Here is a 19714-nt window from a genome sequence, read left to right on the forward strand (position 1 = left end):
TTTACTGGGCTTGGACCGGCACTGCGCAGCTGGGGAAATAATGGGAAATAATAATAATAATAACCCAAAACCATTTGTGTGTTGAGCTCACACATGGAAATCATTTTATGGTAATTTTGCCACTTTGATAGACTTAATAAATATCTTCATATCCATTATACTTTTTTTAGAGGGGATATCAACTTGCTTAATACATCCTGCCAATAGCAAGATTTATTACACACTGTTAATTTTTCTATTTAATCTGAGCTCACAGGACGTAATAATAATAATAATAATTTGTATAATTAGTTTTGTTTATTTTGTCTGTATCTAGCGGGCAAAAGACCTTTCCAAACCTCAGTCTGAAAAGGTTAAACAGTAACAGTGGCTTTAATTGAAAGGACATGAACCATTCATACACTTCTCTACAGTGTAAGGGTAGATAAACTTAATATTACAACTCAAAATATACCCTATTACATACAGACTTCATGGATGCTTACAGATTCCATGTGCCCACAAATAGATTTATTTGTCTGACATGTGTACTCTAAATGAAGCTGTGATTATGGTTTAGAAAGAAAAAAAATTGGAACTCTGTTTAAAGAATGAGAACTCTTAAGACTTTTTTATTAAGCAAAATGTAAAATAAAATTAAAGTTATACTGTTTGTATGAAACATAGTTTCCTCATTTTATCTCGAAACACATTGTCTGAATAACCAGATTTCCAGTATGAGCACACATTTATGAATCAAGATTGTATCTAAATCACATGAAACAAGGATTCAAGGACTTTCATGAATTTATTTTTTATCACTGATTTAACTTTTTGTTTAGCTGCCACCTCATGTTATCTTCCTTTTTGTGTTGGAGGTTCCCGCCACTTACAATGAAGCTGGGAAAAAATGTCCATGCTTAAAGTCGTATTTTACAAGGCGTTACAGCATTGTAGAGAGAGGCAAAAAGCAGTAACACCCAAATGCAACAATGAACAAAACTGACAATAAAACGACAGTCTGACAGCAAATAGTTTATACATTCAGTTTAAGGAAATTTTTCATTTACATTAAAAACAAACTGAACAAGAGTCTCCTGGAAGATACATAATAAGGCAGTAACTCACAGACTCACAGATCTATATTAGGTAACAGTTTTGTAATTATGGTTGAAATATTTTCAGTTTCATTATTCTTTGTATCTCCATACATTTTAAAGGACTGTACAATGTGCTAGAAGGTAGTACAGTTACACATTCATATTAAATCATTAAAAGGTATCAGTATAATAATTTTTTTACAGTCCTGTCTTGATTGTGACATGACAGTGGAGATTTACTTTATTTAATGAGTTGACATGACAGAACATACAGTGCTGCATTGTTGTTAACCTTTAAAGTATACAGTGAAGTGGTTTTTAACAATGTGCTATCTAATATCAACAGTCTGCAGGTTTTTAGTCCTAAGTCCTTCTGAAAAATCTCAAAGTAGCCACTGCTTTTGTTCATTAACCTCCTATGAACAATATACCTTTCAGCAGAGATATTTCATCTTTACCTTGATCCTCACTGTGAATGACATTAAGTTCAGCAAGTACAAAGACCACAAAAAAGCTTTGTTACAATACACCTCCTTCCCACAAGAGTAATATAAGGATGTAATATAATGTCTAAAATATCACATTTTCCAAAAGCCTAAAGCATTTATGATAAACATCTGGCTAAATGTCATTTTACTGAAGCGGCTCTCCTGAGGGTTGTGGAATCCCTGCTGGCTGCAAAAGCTGCAGACCTGTCTAAATACCACTTGATCTGTCTGCAGCCTTTGGACACTGTAAACTTACAGGTCCTTCTGTTTGCACTCTCTGAAGTGGGCATCTCTGGTTCGACGCTCAGCTGGCTCTGATTCTGCCTATCTGGGTAAACCTTTAAGGTGTCTTGGCAGGGACAAGTATTTGTCCCCCATTGCATCTCCAAAGGTGTGTGTGCTGCAGGGCTTCTGCCTATTCAATCATATCACATTCTGAGGCTCTGTCATCCACTCACACAGCTTTTCCTACCATTGCTATGCTAGTGACACACAGCTCTTCATATCCTTTCCATCAGATGACTCCACTGTCTCATCATGCATTTCTGCCTGTGTCTCTGACATCTCATAAATAAATCAATAAACTGGAAATTTTCTATCTTTCGTATCTTGCCCCCTTAAGTAGCTTTTTTGTTTGCTGCTCATTTACCTCACTTGTAAGGTGCTTTTGGTAAAAGCAACTGCCAAATCACTGTGATCAAACTTACTGCGTCTTATAATAGTGTAATTTGTTTTATACACGAGAAAAGATAATGTGTATTATCTGAAATCTGGTGCTGACTGAAGGAGTGCTAAAACATGAATGAAAACGTACAGACCCTGAAGCTTTGAAGATGCATTGTTGACAACCACTGGTAAGCTATTATGCATGATGCACAGACCATTGGAGATGATGATGATAATGTGCACAGAAGCAACCCTCAGTGACAGTGCAGTCAAATCTAAAAAGGCGTGTCCATCTGGCTGCCCTTTGCAGCAGGTGACACTACCCCATAGCTCCTTTCTTGCCATCTCAGCCACTGCATGTGAACCTCTTTCTGGACCTGTGAACACACAAATAGAGTATATTAGTTAATTTTTTTCTTATATGTTTACCTCATAACTTCAGCAACAAAGCATATTGCCAAAACACTACGCCTTTACATTTGAAGAATAAGATTTAGTCAAGCTATAAAACCCACTTTTTCACTTGCACAGATGAAGTTATTTTGCCTGTTATATTGTTGGCACATCAATTACATTTTTTAAGCATTACAAATAATATATTTCCCTTGACATCACGACAATATTCATTGATAAAACACTTCTGTGAGTTCAATTTCACATGTATAATAAAAAAATTTATATGAGATGAACTAATTAATTGGTCTATTTGATTATTTAGCCAGGTAGCCAAGACTGCCTGGGGTCGGCCTAACATGAACCTTTGGTGGTTTGGAGATCATCCCTTATAAAATGAAATGAAGAGAAATTGTATTGTGTTTTAAGCTCTGTCAAAATTAAAACACATCGCCCTGAAAGCTCTGAACCACTCACCCGTACCTGGCATATGATCTCCATGCACAGGTTTATTATGCAGCAGAGAGCTCTAAATTATCTGTGTGAGAAGGGGTGAATATGTTAAGTAAATTATTGAGAACGGCTGGTACTGACCTCTTGATTGAGGAAGCAATAGAGAATTGCCACAAGGAGCCCCTGTAAGAGAGACAGTTTTGATAATTAACATTTAGGACAGGTCCACATTGTTGAAAGGTTGTTCACGTTGAGCTTAAATGTCACACACACAAATGAGAGCCGACAGGTTGAAGAAATAAAAGCAGCACAGAAAAATCTATTATGTTTAATAATAAGAGAAAGGGTTTGGATTCATATCTCCATTATATTCTGTTGGTTTTAACTACACCACAACAAGTAGGACCTGTTGGTATTTGTAGATTTACAGCTATTTCAAATCTCTGTGTTTAATTAATTTAAATTCTCATAATAAAGTTTTACAGCATGAAAATCCAACTTGGGGATTGGTTTAGCAAACCAGCCTGTGAGATGAAATACAGTAAGACATTAAACTTTTTTCCAAAATATTACACGTCTGTGCCACCACTAGCAAAGAACTTATTTATAAATTCTTTATCAAGGTTTTTTCAGCGTATGTGTAGTTTCAGGGATTAACTATTACATCTGCTGCTGTTTTCAGCAATGCCAGCAGCTCTGAGAACGTCAGTGTTGATTAGTGTGTTCAGCCCCATTTGCCCAGGCTGCAATGTCTCGCAACTACTTGACTTCTCATGTAATACCAAATGTCCTCAAAACGAATGGCACCCCTGCCAGTTTCAGTTGTACTCTGTCTTATCATGACGATGAAACACTGAAACACTGTGAAAAGTTTAACATGTTGCTGTTAGGACTGAGCTGAAAACCCTGCAAGTATGTTTAGTTTAAATTGAGGATTTTTAAACTGAACAGCTAATTTGTACAATTTTACAGCAAATTAGATCTAGTATAAATACAACTTTGGTTATCTCATGTACTGTGACATACAAAAGTAAAGCATCTTGAATAATCCAGCTATGATAATAATTACAATAATATCTTAATTAGATGTACTTATTTTGATACACAGGATGTTCTGCCCTAGTCAGACAAGCAGTACACACAAGGGTTTATAGCAAACATACAGTCTAAGGGGATAACATTGTGCATTCGTGTTTTTGTGTGTGTGTGTACGTGTGTGTAAAATTTATTATGGTCAGAATATTGAGCATTCATACAGTTTACATTATTACCTGGAAGGATCCTATGCAGAGCTCGATACAGAAGCGCAGGTTAACACTGAAGTAGTCGGGCAGAAAATTAAAGAACACGTAGTGGGTGCCAAACAAAGGGATAAGGAGGAGAGTGGACTTAGTCAGGCGCCTGTTGCACAGAAGCAAAGAAACAAGATTCAGGAGGTGAAAATACCTGAGGCATATCTTATCTAAACGCTGCTCCAGATATCATCATGAATGTAGACACACTAATCATCAGATGTCAGTCAAGGGGATTCTTGTGTGTGTGTGTGTGTGTGTGTTGGGGGGGTGGGGGACTTTTACATAAGACTATTAAATACGAGACTATTAAAATGTGAGTGTAGAACTAATGTTGTACATGTGTAGGAGAATATATTGATCGAGCTAGTGCGATTAAGTAAAGGATCACTCAAGTTACCTTTGGTATGACTTTTATAAAATCTTGATGATGGTGATGATGTGCCTGAACACAGACAATTAGTGAGCCTATTTCAATTAGAAATTCTAAAATGCCTCTTGGGAAGTAGAAAGGTAGACGTGGCCAGACTGGGTAGTTTGCAGTCCAGTGGGGTCTGAATGAATAATGCATTGGCCACTGTTGTGTATCAACACGTTTCACATAAGTTGCGTCTTTGCTCACATCAAAGAGTCTACTTATGGAGTGAGAAAGTATTGGAAAATGTGTGCATCAGATGTACTAGGCTTAACAGTTCAAAATAAACAAGTCACACAGATCCATTTCTGCAAATCCAAGACTTTGTGAGGAAAAGATGAAAGTTAAATTTGATAAAAGCAAGTCTCAAAGCTAAAGAAAGCTTACAATTGGTTAAAATGTACGTCTTGTTATTCAGGTCTTCGTGTTCAAATTTCAGTAATGACTAAAACAGGTTAGAGATAGCTGTGCAGAGTTCAGCCACTATGTCTCCAGCTAAAGGATTACCTGTACTGAGAGGAGTTATTGAACTGGATAAGCCGGGGATTGAGCTTCTGTATTAGAATTCTGATGATGTTCATGAAGAGCATAAAATTGACCTGTTCATAGAAAGAGCAACAATGAAAAATTGAGAACTTTTATGGAGTATGGCCTCGAGAGACATGGTACCAAATGTTTCTTACAACAACGTGATTAATGGATGTCATGGCAAAAATATGGGCAGTCAAGTGTGTAATTGGCCAAGACTAAAGTGAGGGTTTGCTCGCATCAGCCTTTTGGCTTGCTTTTAAGCTTTTGGTTCGCTTTTCTAATTTGTACAAAAGAGGTTTTTCAAGTCCTTTCTCAGAAGCCTTTTCTACAAAGAATATAAACAAACCATCAGCATAACAATCTGTTAGGTGCTTAATTATGGTCCATCGTTTGCTTGTTTGTTTGACAGTGGCAGCATTTACCGCTATAGACACAACAATTGGTCCCTTGATGATCCACCAATAGGGTGAGTCCTCGTTGATGTCCCAACATCTGTGTGGAAAGACATTTTGAAATCTTAATTAGTCTGTAGAGGCTTAGGGAGCATGAATGACACACAGGAAGTTTAAGAGTAGCTCAATATTTCCTGCTAGCAACATATTTCCTTATCATAGACTTATACTGCGATATTATCATTTAAAGCAATAGTGGTTAAATGTTCTATTTTCACTTCAGATTGCAGCAGTGATCACTGTAAATCTGTTGCAGTGTTCAGTGATGTATATAAAAAACAAGTGGTGATTTATACAAACTCTGTGTCCTCAAAATACACCCTAGATCCCATCCACAGGATAATGAAGAGCACAGGTACACCTGTGGAAAAGCAAAATTAGAATTTTTCTAATTACTGTATTTACTTTTGCTCAAAGTAAATGTATTATTTAAAAGGCTTTTTGTTGTGTATACATACATCCAGTGTAAACTATACTGTACATCTATACGATTGCATTTTGCCTTTTATTTAATGGCAGTTCTTAAGGAATCAACTTGAATATTTTTCAAAAACATTTGACCCGCGAGTGTAATCAAATACATTCGTGGTCACTGCCACAGGGATGTAAACTTTAATTCCGTTAGTTTGCTATAATTACATCAGATGCCACTGAGCCAGAAGAGTTTCTGTCTGTATTAAAATAATAAACTTGGGCTCTCGGCTCATGGCAGGCTGTGTGCATCTTGGTGTCCCTAAAGACTACCGCGAAAGTCCTTTGAAACACTGAACAGAGTAATAAGCCTCAAATAGAAGGATATCTTTCCATCTGCTTTGCTCAACATATTTTTAAAGTCATCTGCTTCTGCAGCAAGCCGAATGTCCCATCCTCCATGTTCATCCTCAAAGTCTCATTTTAAGTCACATGACATAACTGTAATAGAGCGGCAGATATGATAACTCTTAAAAATACATAAGATGTGTGTAACTAAAAGTCACGGCACTGTGGTGACATAAAATAAATGTCAAATTTATTAATTTATTTATTAATTAAATTAATAATTTAATTCAGTATTCTACACTCATTTGTACATGGTAGAATCCAGAATATGGACTGAAAAAAATGTACCTGCAAGTCAGGGCATATAGTTTATAAAACAGTTCCACTGCACATGAACTTTTGATGGACTGCAGACTACAAATCACACAGTGTGCGTATTTGTGCACTCCTGTAAGAATAACTGGAGAAGCAGAGGAATCGAATTATAGGGTTACTGAAAAGACACATCATTTCAAAGTTCAAAAAAGCAGAAAGTTATTTTGCACATAATGTACAGAGTGCATTAATGGAATACACCGTGGAGCCTAGACCCACAAACCATTAAAGAGTTTATTGCATCCCCAAACTTTGTAGTTTGCACTGAAAACTTGCAGATTTTGCACTAGAGGTCAGGAAAAACTTGTGACTGTGTGACTGACCCTGAGCCAACATCCATATAATACTTAGAAAAACTCTATTATCTGTACAGAATAATGGAAATGTTTAAGTCTCCTCGATTTATAATAATATAAGTCCTTATGTATTAACGTGTATGAAGTTTAAGAGGCTTTTCAGATCTAGAGAGGTCAAAAATCATATAGTCTGTACTTCAAATGTGCACTGTGTTACAGTATATCAGAAACAAACTCTACAGCTCAGAAGGCAAATGTCATGGAAACTCCGTGGCAAGGTTTCTCACCCCATCCTAGCAGGCTGAAACCCCAGAGGCATCTACGGCTGTGATAGAAGGATGAAAGCAGCAGGGAGTTGAGGTAGAGCGCCTCCACCAGGAGCCAGAAAAAATTAGCCATTACACAATAGTGACAAAAGACCACAGAGGCCTTACAGGCAAACTGGGAAAAAACAGGAAGCACGTGAAGACAGTAAATTGTTAGAAAGGATTGGAAGGAGAGAGGAGACATGTAAGCAATATGTGATGAGAGCAGTAGCAATGCATAAATTTAAAAATGGCCCAAAGGAATTTCTTAAAAGAACCAGGAACCTCTTGTCCTGATTATCGTTATCTTACTGTGGAAAGGGTGCAATGGTTTGTATCATCACTTGAAAATAAAGTAGCATCCCTTATGAAGACTGCAACAGCTTTCAGGATGAATGTAATGAAGAGCTGGATATGAATGAAGTTCCTGGCACAACGTAGCCTCCTGTTGGAAAACAAAACCAATTAAAATTTTGGTAAATGATGGTAAACAACATAACAACTGACTTCATAATAGTTTTGCCAAAATGATTCAAGGGTCTTAGAGCAGAGGGTGTCATGTAAGGAAAATTTGTTATCTGGGACCATATTAAAAACGTGTTGTTATATTCAATTGGTAATTAGCATTTTGGATTTCGGAGTCATTTGCTGTAAATTGACATTATAGGCAAACCTCTCCTCCTTAAATAAAAGTATGACTTTTTGTGAAATAGATTTATTTGTAGTCTGGATAATACTTAGTTTTTTGTCAGCTAATAAGGAGAACAGCTTAAGCAAGCAATGAAACTACTAATTAGCAACAAAGACCTTGGGTATTTATAAGTTCTGTTAGTGTAGTGATTAAACTGCAAATTAGTAAATGGTAAATAGTCACTTACATAGCACTTTACAATGTTGATTCCCATTCACCCATTCACCCACTCACACAGCAGTGGCTGCCATGCAAGGTGCTCACCTGACCCACCAGGAGCAACTTGGGGTTCAGTGTCTTGCCCAAGGACACTTTGACTTGTAGCTGGGAGTGGGGATTGAACCACTGACCCTGTGGTCCATGGTCAACTGCCTTACCAACTGAGCTACAGCCGCCCCTATAAGTGGCACTTTTTGTGTTCTCTAATGTTTGGTGATTGATGTGTAGGCTGTAGGTTGACCAAATTACTGTGATTACTGGAAAAATTGAAGAATATTTATTGTATAAAGTATTGTATTGCATTACTGTATTGTGTTCCTCTTACCTGAAGAGCAACAAGATCAACACGGCAAAGGCCAGCACTACTAGAGAAATGCTGTAGCCGATGGTGTAGACGAGCTTCACAGTGGCAAAGTAGGACTGCTCTGTCTGAAAGCAAGATGAGAGAGAAGATTTTTTGTGGAAAAGGGAGTTATGTTCAAATTTCAAAACTTTTCAAAGTGTTCTCAGTCTTAAAATTGAATGTAATGTCCTTAAATTAGACCAAATTGCAGACAAACTGCAAGACCCCACTGAGACCCCACTGTATTGCAGAGATGGTTGCTGCATGGCTGCATGAAAGCTTTTTTCATAATTTAGCAGTAAGAACAGACAATGCAGATTACTGAATTAAACTAAACAAAAAAAGCTACTTAATTAAAGTAAATAGTGACTTTTCAACCTGGTTTTTGGAAGACTTTAAAGTCTTAAAAAATTCAAGACAAAAGATGCTCTACACAGCAGCACAAGTAGTTTTTTAATAATTATCCTGCAATAACACTGTTCAGTAAGATTAAGCACCATTCTCTCTTTGAAACAAGATAATTTCAGCAATTACCTGATGGGGGATTTCATTCACTTTCTGCCTTTTGAATGTATTTTCCTATTAAGTACATTTAGGTATGAGCATACTCTTTCACACTGTTCTCTTATGAGGCATCAAACCAGAAGCCTATATGTGGGATTCTCACAATAGTAAGAAATAAAAGCAGGTACATTTGCTACAGCTTGGTTTCACTTCACACACATTTCAACAGTTTATTTGCTAATTTCGCTTGTTTGGTGTGTTGATTTTTGAAGTTGATCTGATCGAGGGTTGAATCCCTTTGTGCATTGCTTGTCCCTTAGTTCTAGCTCCTTCTCCTCCTGTTTCTGAAAACATCCCTGACCTCAAATGTCTCACCTCAGGAATGTCATCATCCACACTGCAGGCAAAGTGATACGGTGGAAAGGGCCTGGACCAACCTGCACTAGTGCAGTTACGGTTCACTGAACCTGAGGTGAAAGGTGAAAAGATCAAAAATTCAACTCAGCCAGTAAGAAGTTATGTTCAGATGGGAATTACAATCAAGAGAAGAACATTTTCATATATTTTGTATTTAGCCATACTGGCTGTGGGGCTGTAGCAATGGATGAAATCTAGTGCTGTGCTTTTCTAGTAAAACATTTCAAGAGGATTAGATGGATTAAAAATAAATGTTGGTACACACTTTCCTGTTCCCCTCAGGTAGAATTTTAATTCTTTGTTCCTTTGGGTTTTCACTTATAGCTCATGTCAAGCATCATCATCAGGTCAGAATTTTAGCCTCTCATTAATCTCATTAATCCACATACTGTATATTAAGTAAATTAAATGGTACAAATGAATGAGGGGATCCATTAATAAATATATAAACATTGTTTATGAGCTCATCAGAACCTTTGAACTTCATTTTGAACTCATTATCTCAGGCTGAAAACCTTTTATCATCCTCCACCCTGTGATCATTTAGTCACCTGTGTTGTTTTTGAAGAAGGAGAAAACTGCAGGACAAGCTCTTTGGACTGTTTCCCCAACAACAGCATGTGGCCAGCAGATGACAGCATCCCAGAATGGCTCACAACCTTTTTATTTGGGGTGGGGGGTAGAGCAGCACAAGGAAGAAGGATCAAAGACAAAATGTGTAATAATGTGTAATAAATAATTAGAGATGAGACGTGAACACCAATTTAGACACACAGTCACACCGCACTGCCTGAAATGTGCAACGTTTAAATGTATGCTCATGGGGACACAGTAACAATCTCTAAAAGCCATAACTGCCTTTGTGGTAATCAAGACAAGCACTGAATATATCCAACCAAAACCTTAATATTGAGATACACTGACTACATAAATCTTTATGTGTTCTTAACAGATGGATCACAGTGGCAGATCGCCCAGTGCGTCTTCATTGTGCAGTTGCAAACCCATCAACATCTGCCCAGACAACTTGTGGTTCCCTGTGAAGCATTTACTCCAGCTTAGTACTGAATGCCAACATTGGCTACTACGGCAGGGTGATTTTAAAACTGAAGACACACCTTCATAGCTTCTGTTGGCCTGGTCCTCAATGTACTGAAGGCACTGATACTCCTCTTTCTCCAGCTGAAATATGTACTCACATTCAGGGTGCAGGCTAGATAATGCCTACAGGTAGAAAAGAAGGAATGAAGGAAGGAAGAAAAAACAGAAGTAAAGGATGTTCTTTGTAATGTGTAGAGACATTTCAGACTCTGTGACCACTCCGTGTCTACTTACACCAAAAAGACATTTCATGTGTATGAAAAAAAAAGCTTGCCAATGCAGTTTTTAAAGGTCAGCAACTCATTTTCCCTTTATGCTTTACCTTTAGCAGGAAATGCTTTCCAACTGAAACACTAACTTTTTTGCAAAACACACTGATGATATTTTAGTATTGGAGAAGCTTGGGGGAAAGAGCCAGCTTAGAGAAACTTATTAAATGAGTTGACCTTAAGGACACAGATGATCGTCTCAGCCTCCAACAAGTCGAAACCAACTGGCTTTATATTTGACTTTAGCCTGACATTTATTTCAGACTGAAACAAAAAAGAACATCTTGTTCTAACAAAGAAAAAGGTTCATGTAAGGTAGATGCCCTAAGGTAACATTTAGTGAAGTTGGATTGTTGGAAATGGAAGCAATAGAGGACACAAGGGTCATGACTCTGTGGTAATTATGCTTTTGGCTGTACCTCAAAACTGAGAGTGTGTGTGTGTGTGTGTGTGTACAGTCTGCTAATAAACTCAGATGTATCAGTGAATGCTTGCCAGAAAGATTACACAGTGTTGTAATGTAGTCCAACTAATACGAAAATATAAAATATGAAAATAAATATGAAATCACAAATCCTTAGTAGTAGTGCTAAGCATGCATTAAACATGTAGCAGACCTGATACAATGTTGTGTGTGACAGTGAGAGCTGCAGAGAAGTGGGAGTTCTCACATGTGTTGGTGGTGATTGTTTATATCCGTCATCCCAGCTGCAGACACACAAGCCCTACTCCTCATCTTGGGAGACTTTAATCATGCCTCCCTCCCCCTCTCCGCCAACCTCCCTAACTTCACCCAGTATGTTAACTGCCACTCAAGGGACAATAAAACTCTGAACCCTGGCTGCTCTGATCCCAACCTTGTTCACTTGCTTTCTACTTACACACCAGTTGTCATCAGTGGTCAGAGAAGTCAGGATTTGGACAGAGGAGGCCAGTGTGCAGCTGAGAGAGGATAGATTGGGACATTTTCTGCATTCCGCACTAGTAGGGCATTGACAGTCGTACACACTGTATCACGGACTATATTCAGGTTTTTGTTGAAAACTGGAGCATGGAGCAGAACAATGTCAGCAATGTGTGGAGAGGACTGAAACATATCTCGGGTCAAGGAAGAGGGGGATGGCCACCAGATCACTGGAGACCAGGCTTGGGCAAATGAATAGAATCTTGTCTGCGATAGATTTGATTCTGCCTAGTCCTTAGCCCCCAACCACCTAAGCCCCTCTTCACAGCTCTCCAGCTCACTCCCAGCTGCAGTCTCTCACACCTCAACTCCATGTGGACCACTCTGCCCCTACTGTCACAGAGGGCTCCCAACAGCCCACAGCTCCAGAAAACCACAACAGCTCACCACACACCCCTCTCTGCCTCAGTTTGGACCAGGTGAGAAGAGAGTTAAGAAAGACCAAGGCTAGGAAGGCCACAGGCCCAGACCATATTAGCCTTGGGCTCCTCAGGGAGTGTGCAGACATGCTCAGTGAGGTGGGCTTAACGCTGGACCCCCTGCAGTGCACTTATCGAACTGGCCTCGGGGTGGATGATGCTGTCATTTACCTGCTGCATTGGGCCCTATCCCACGTGGACTCCCCTGGGAGTCATGTTCTTGGACTTTAGTGCTTTTAACCCCATCCAGATGGTATTGATGCAGGGCACGTGTGGACCAACATCTGGCTGTATGGACCATCAACTACCCCTATGACAAACCACAGTGCGTGAGACTACGTGACTGTGTGTCAGATGTGGTGGTCTGTAGCCCGGGGGCACCCCAGAGGACAGTGCTTTCCCCATTTCTGTTCACCCTCTACACACCGAACTTCAAGTACAACTCGCCTCACTGTCACCTGCACAAGTTCTCAGACAGCACTTCCATTGATGGCTGTGTGTCAGAGGGAAATGAGCAGGATCGTGTCGGTGATGTCGGTGACGCTCTGTACAGGAAGGGCCAGAGTGGTCTCCACCTGCTGAGGAGACTGAGGTCCTCTGGTGTAAGCAGGGCTCTTCTCCGAACTTTTCATGACACTGTAGTGGCCTCCGAAGTTTTTTACACCGTTTTGTGCTGGGTAGGTGGCAACACGGCAGAGACAAGAATAGACTAACTAAGCTGGTTAAGAGAGCTGGCTATGTCCTGGGCTGCCCACTCGATTCCATCGAGGAGGTGGTGGACCATCCACAGCACCTCCCACACCCTGGTGGCGGTGGAGCTGATTTTAACCAATTTATATACTGACAGGTGGCATAATGATACATCAGCATTTATTAGTTCATAATATTTTAATAAATGAAATGAATGTTGTGGCTGATCGATGTATGATGTAAAGAGTTTATATCTTTGCACTTACTGGAGCAGTTGGTGGTGAGAAGACTATCTTCTTTCGATGGGCTACAAAAATGTGGGTTAAATTCAAGAAATTCAAGCATCAGTGTTTTATTCTTAATGCTGTCAGTGAACTTAAGTGGCCTGAATCTAAAGGTCAGAGCAGAACATTGGGTCTTGTTTTGGCAAAAAAGCTTAACTATTAGATTTTATTCATGCTGCCATTTAGGTGCAGACTTTTCCACAAAATAAAACAAAGGTTAAATAAAATATCTCAGCTGAAAGTGGGATTGGAAGCTCTTTTCTCTGTATGCACCTTGAAGACAATATTGTTAAGAGCTAGGAAGTGTACACCACAATGTGATGTCAGCAGGTATGATAGCAGAGGGTGGGTGTATGTACATTATATGTGAACAAGAGAGGAATATGTGCAGACAACAAGACAAAAGTAGAGAAAAAAGGGCATTAAAGGAAGCCCCTCATAATGTCCCCCCCATTTCCAAAATTACTCAGAATCTTCAAGGTTTTTAGTAATTATGGAAATGGGGGGCTGAGTAACGTTAATATATGTGTTGAGTTTTAGCTGTGCAGAAACTAAATACATGAAAAGACAACACAGGTGACATGCAGGCTTAATAAAGTAATCTCTGTTACTGAAAGACATGTTGGATAGACTGTCCTTGTTTCAGCTTGTCAGCTCATTAAGAAGGACCTGAGGGAAAACAAGATTTTTGTGACAAGATGCAACCAAATTCTTAATGAAAAACACTTCAGAATTTAAGTTCCTCGGAGACCACAAACTCTCAGGAGAACCTCTGTTTGCTCTAGTTTGAGTGTCACTCACTAAGACTAAGTTTTTGTGTACTAAAATGCTTTTGTGAAAAAGATCTATGACTGGGGAAAAGGCAGTATCTGCAGCCTTACAAACCCATCTGGAGTCATGAAGTTATAGATCAGAATGCTTTGAATTGATATTAACTCATTGTTAGGGTAGGATTCAGTCCCTTTAGGAATTTGTGGATATTTTAGTGATTGATGCAGCCTAAATGCCTGATTTTGTTATGCATGTTTCTATGTTTGCATGATTCTAAATTGCAGGAACGCACAGAATTGCCAGAGGATCAGGTAAATTAATGGTTGCAACTGCAACATTGCAAATTCCTGGAGGGACTGGTTAATGGATTACATACAGACTCTTCAGGGTTGCTGCATCAATCCCGAAAACAATTAAAAAATTGCTCTAGACGTGAAAAAAAAACCCAAATGAAAAGCAAAATAAGTGTTCAAATTTTGTTCATACATGATGTGCAGATTTTCCCTTTTATTCTCAAAATGAAGCAAAATATAGATGATAAAGAAAATATAAGTGCCCTCACCATTAGAACAGGGATGCAGGTTCAGATTCAGCCATATTCCTTTCTTTGAAGAAACACGCACTGAAAAATATCCCCATAAAGTGTCAATTAAGTAATCTGATCTGCCTTTGGAGACACTAATCAAAAGCAAAGTTCTGTGAGATGGTTTGAAGGGTTTGATATAACCTAAAATGAATCTAAAACTGATATTTTTTAAGAGGTTATGGGTTTAAAGCTGGGAGATGGGGGGGCAACAAAAAGGTTAGATTAGCTGGTGGCTATAAAGTCTAAATTGTCCATATGTGAGCGTGTGTGTCTACCACTTATAGGTTACGGGTTATAAAACTTGTGACCTGTCCTGTGTGTACACCACCTCTTTGCCAGTATAAGCTGGCATTGACTTCAGCCCCCTTCCATGACCATGGATGAATGTTTCAGCTCAGCCTTTTCCTCATTTTATGTCTATCAATATGCTAAACCATCACAGATACACGTCTACAACCAATGAAATTCTTAATAGAAAAACTTGTGTTTGCGTGGAATAACAAACCACTTTAGCCACATGTATGTCAAAAATGCAATAATAACAAAAACTAGTTGGAACTGAAAACAAACCATATGACAGTTGTTGAACATAAACATTATTGACAAATAATAATAATGATAAACAAATGTTTTTTTCTTTTCTTTTTTACTAATTGGAGAGAAATATACGAGCATATTTGAACACTTCTTCCTCCACCAATGACAAATGGACATGTTAGAAGCAACTTGAGCAAATTGCTGCCAGTCCTATCTCACGAGAGGTGTTACTGTGCCATTTACTCAGCAATTACTGTGCTTCCTCTTCAAAGCCACATGAGGAATGCACAGACATGTCAGTGCCACATGGCCTCCCTGTTTCTATGCAAAATGGAGAAATTTATTCTACATATGATGGAAACGAGCAACAATCTGAATGGCAGGGGGGTGAGGGATGAAGCAAGATGTGAGACTGGGGGTGTTACGAGCAGCAATGGTGCACAGTGTGCTCATGCATTTCAACTGGGGGATGGGATAAAGTGAGGCACTGTGCTGTGTCTAAGAAACAGAAACAGAGATACGACGATGTTGAGATGGAAATGGATAAGCTAAGTCTGAACATGAAACTAAAGTCCCCTTCACAATGCCAGGTTAGCGTGCAGTCTGCTGCAAAAATGTTCTCTCCAAAGCGAAGCCCATTATCCAATAACTACCCAAAAAGGGGCCATCGGACTGGGCTCGCTTTACAGATGTTGCCTTCTATTTTGAACAGCAAATGAGGTGCACTTCATTGCTGCAGCCATGGCAGAGTATGAAAATATTCTTCAGTCAATCACAAGAGAACACAAATGCAGTCTGTCTCTGAAGTTCAGATGCTGCAGGAACTGATTGGCTTTCCAGGAAATATTCGAGCCGAGATAAGAGTTATACAGTGCTACTCATACAGTATTCACAAATTGTTGCATTATAGTAGCGTCTGCAGAATGAAAAGAGCAGAAGAACAACTGCCTTTACTCAGTGGTTAATCCTAGTGAAGGCCATGGTCATAGTAGATATGATAACAGAAAGGAGCAGCCTAACACTTCTGCCAGTGTTTGCAGCATTTATGCCAAACGTTTCCTAATTTGACTAGTTCTTTTCACCAAGTGGGACATTGTTGAATATTCTCAGAAATCTGCAGCTCTAATGCAGAAAAGCTCTGCAGCTTACCCAGTTAAGGCACATTTGAAGCTGGAGTCAGGAGAAGTTAGCATAACACAGGAGCTAGTCTGTCTCCCCCCAGCATATCTAAAGCTCACTAATTTATGTCCCATCTTGTTTATTTAATATATGGAAAAACAGTTTTTTCTCCACGTTACCAGTCTTTTTGCTGTTGAAGCTGCTGGATGAAGTCCTTTTTTGAAAAATATGAGTGGTATAGTTTGTTTTATGACTGACACACAATCCACTGACTGCTTGTCCAGTGAATCACTGTTCATGATTTAGATATTGTCAAATCAAAAGGTGATAAGATCATTTTCATGTTTTTTAAATCATATCAGAGAATTCAAAGGACCTGCTTGGTGTTATTTCTATTGATTGTGTGTGTTGCGAGTGTGTTTTATGGACAGTGCTAGTTAATTTTAATACAGTTTTAATACAGTGTAAGAGAAGAGAACGAGTGTCTGCTCTGTTCTCATTTTCGTCTATCGCTGTTATCATCACACCACCCATTTGCCTATTCTCATATTTCTATTTCGTTATGGAAATTAGCAAAGTAGACATGTACCCAAGAATGCCAGCATTGTTTCCTAACAGCTGATCAGCTACATCAAATTTTAAAAATAATACTGTAAATAATGAAGTAATATCAGCAAACAGAAGTCATTCCATTTTACCTAATGGTTTTTCGCTTTTCTAATTTTGATAAAGTGAAATAATTCAATGTGTCTCCGAGTGCATTTTGCATAAATGATTTAGATAAACACATAAGCATAAACACACACAGACACACCTAATAATAATAAATAAAATTATTTGCATGTCACAAATATAACATAGACTACGTGTTAGAACTAAAATTGTGATTTCATCACAGCTAAATCTGCAGGTCTATAAAATACCCTCCAATAAAATAGCAGAAACTGCCCGTCACAGTTTTCAAAGACCTGAAGCTGAGTAATTGAAATGTTGTCAGAGCAACGGTCCAAAGCCTAAAGTTTCAATTTATTGTCACACCGGCCGAACACAACCAGCACATATTCACATGTGGAGCTGGACTGGAGCTGAAACTAATGATTTTTCTGGGTGTTTTAGCCACATTTACATATAAATGGCCTCATGCACAAACTACACAGCATAGAGTAGAGGCAGAGACACACATATCCATATTCACGGCATTTGGAGCACAAACACACACACAAATCTCCCTCGAGCTGAATTTAAATCAGAGGGACAGGTGAAGCTGTAAAGATAAGCTGTAAAGACACTGAGCCCAGCACTTTATATTACATGCGGATTTATTCAACGCATGAAATACTTCATCTTTGCTTCAGACCAGTCTACTGTTTTTCTCCTACAATGTATCTTATGGCGCAACATGTGATAAGGTAAGAAATCAACTATAGGCTTCTCTAAAGAATCAGACAGCTTAACATCGCAGCACGAGTGTTGAATTTGACTCACAGAAAATCAGGCAAACATCACATGAAATACGTCTTATGTATTAGTAATATGTGGGAAAACCAAAATGTTAAAAGCTGTCTACTCCCTGCTTAAAAAGACTTAAAAAGTTTTGAAATCGGTAACAATCTTAGCAGGTTGTTTTTCTTTTTTAGACGGGTGAAGAGAAAGTAAATCACTCACAGTTGGAGCCAAAAACAGAGTGAGAAAAATGCTGCTAATGTGGAGACAGGACATGTTGGTTCAGTATCCGCTCAGTCCAGCGTGGTGCTCTCGTCCATGAGACCTCTGCACACTCCGGCATCGGGATGCTGAGCGCTGAGATCTCCCTAGGTGTAAATACCAAAACCTGGCAAGTCAGCAGCATTGAAAATGGGAGGTCCGGTCAATATTTCCACAATAAAAGCATCCATCTTGACATGCTAGTTGACAATGGCTTGGAATATTTAGTTTTTCTCATTTCGTTATAAACAAACGAAGAACTGCCCCCATACCATGATGGAGGGACTGCAGTCAAATTAACCACGTGATGCACCGTTGTGAAAAGACGGAGTGCTCTGTAATTTTAAAGGCACAGGTCTGCTTCCATCATAACCGCCAAGCTTCACAACTGAACTGGTGATGCCAACATCTCAGGGTTTAGGATGCATCTTCTGCTTATTCCAGACTGTGTCGCCAAATATTCACATAATAATTTGTACATGCTGTACAGTTACATGCTGTAGGAACGTCGTGTTTATATACTGTAACTGGCATTTTTTACATCGGGAAATTTATTTTAACATAGAATAACATTAACTGCAAATACAAACAAAAAGTACTGATTAGTTCCTATACAAACTCACTAATCATTTTCCTCTTTCATATGGAAACATGACCATAGTTATACAAATGTGCATTACAATGCATGTAATGCAAATGTGATATTGTATTGCCTGGTTTACCACAATCAACAAATTTTAATAAGCAGAAAACATAAAATGCTTGCTAGTTTTTTTTTACATTTGAAGTATACAGAGGACATTTGACTTTGAGTACTTTGATTTCTCATATATGTGAAATTGTACTTGTTTATTATTATTTCATACTGAGTAACAATAGAAATGGCAGACACAATTCCCTTTTACAACCCACGGCTTTTGACAGTAGAACAAATTTCTATAGCGGTGTTTCTCCACAGGGTGCTTGTTGTCTGTATCAGGCTGTTTTCTATCATTTTAATCACAAAGCAAATGTTTCCTGTTGGATTGGAAATATACTTGTTTTTGTAGTGAGATTTGTGTTTGTGATTTCTGAATGAGTGAGGCAGCACACAGCGCTGATTTTGATGTTTTCACACTCCAAGCTGTCAAACACTAAACCAGACACAGATTAGTTGATGTCAGAATCATCATCACTCACACATTTATGTTCACTGGGTGTTTGAAGGCCTATTACTGGTTACACTGAGTGCTTGTAGCAATGATTCATGCACATTTCTATTCTTCCAAAAATAATCCTCAAAAAGAGCAAGTAGAAAAATGAGCCCCAGAGAATCCTTTGACAAAGATATTGTAAAGAGGTTTGGTATAATCATACATTTATAAAATTATTATTACAAAAAGTAGCTTTGTAGAGAAAATATGAGACTTTGTATAGTAATTGCATCAATTTACACCCATGGAGAATATAAAAAAATCTGATGCTTAAACCCAAGCTGATCTCTGCAACAGCAGCACAGTTTGTTTCATTGAGTAGTGTAAACTGTTGCCAAAAGTGAACAAGCCTTTTTTTTTCCTTATTGCTTTGCACACGCACACAAAATTTCTAACCCA

General features: G+C 38.6%; 1 protein-coding gene across 2 annotated transcripts; it reads right to left on the reverse strand.

Annotated features, from left to right (window-relative positions):
- Positions 1 to 999: 999 nt before the first annotated feature.
- On the reverse strand, positions 1000 to 19692 carry ghrhrl (growth hormone releasing hormone receptor, like). 2 transcript variants are annotated; one of them, XM_067512353.1, is made up of 13 exons: positions 18084 to 19692; positions 10797 to 10902; positions 10230 to 10337; positions 9637 to 9728; positions 8740 to 8843; positions 7817 to 7949; positions 7487 to 7640; positions 6070 to 6130; positions 5740 to 5809; positions 5294 to 5385; positions 4351 to 4480; positions 3221 to 3262; positions 1000 to 2610 (listed from the first exon to the last, which is right to left on the reverse strand). In XM_067512353.1, the coding sequence occupies exons 1-13, from the start codon at positions 18135 to 18137 to the stop codon at positions 2509 to 2511; spliced, it is 1248 nt and encodes a 415-aa protein (XP_067368454.1). In that variant the 5' UTR covers positions 18138 to 19692; the 3' UTR covers positions 1000 to 2508. The 2 variants fall into 2 exon arrangements, with proteins under 2 accessions (XP_067368454.1, XP_067368455.1); XM_067512354.1 differs by lacking the exon at positions 7487 to 7640 and having other exon boundaries at positions 6066 to 6130.
- Positions 19693 to 19714: the final 22 nt, after the last annotated feature.

Source organism: Channa argus, chromosome 8 (genome assembly GCF_033026475.1).
Source record: "Channa argus isolate prfri chromosome 8, Channa argus male v1.0, whole genome shotgun sequence".
Lineage (NCBI taxonomy): Eukaryota > Metazoa > Chordata > Actinopteri > Anabantiformes > Channidae > Channa > Channa argus.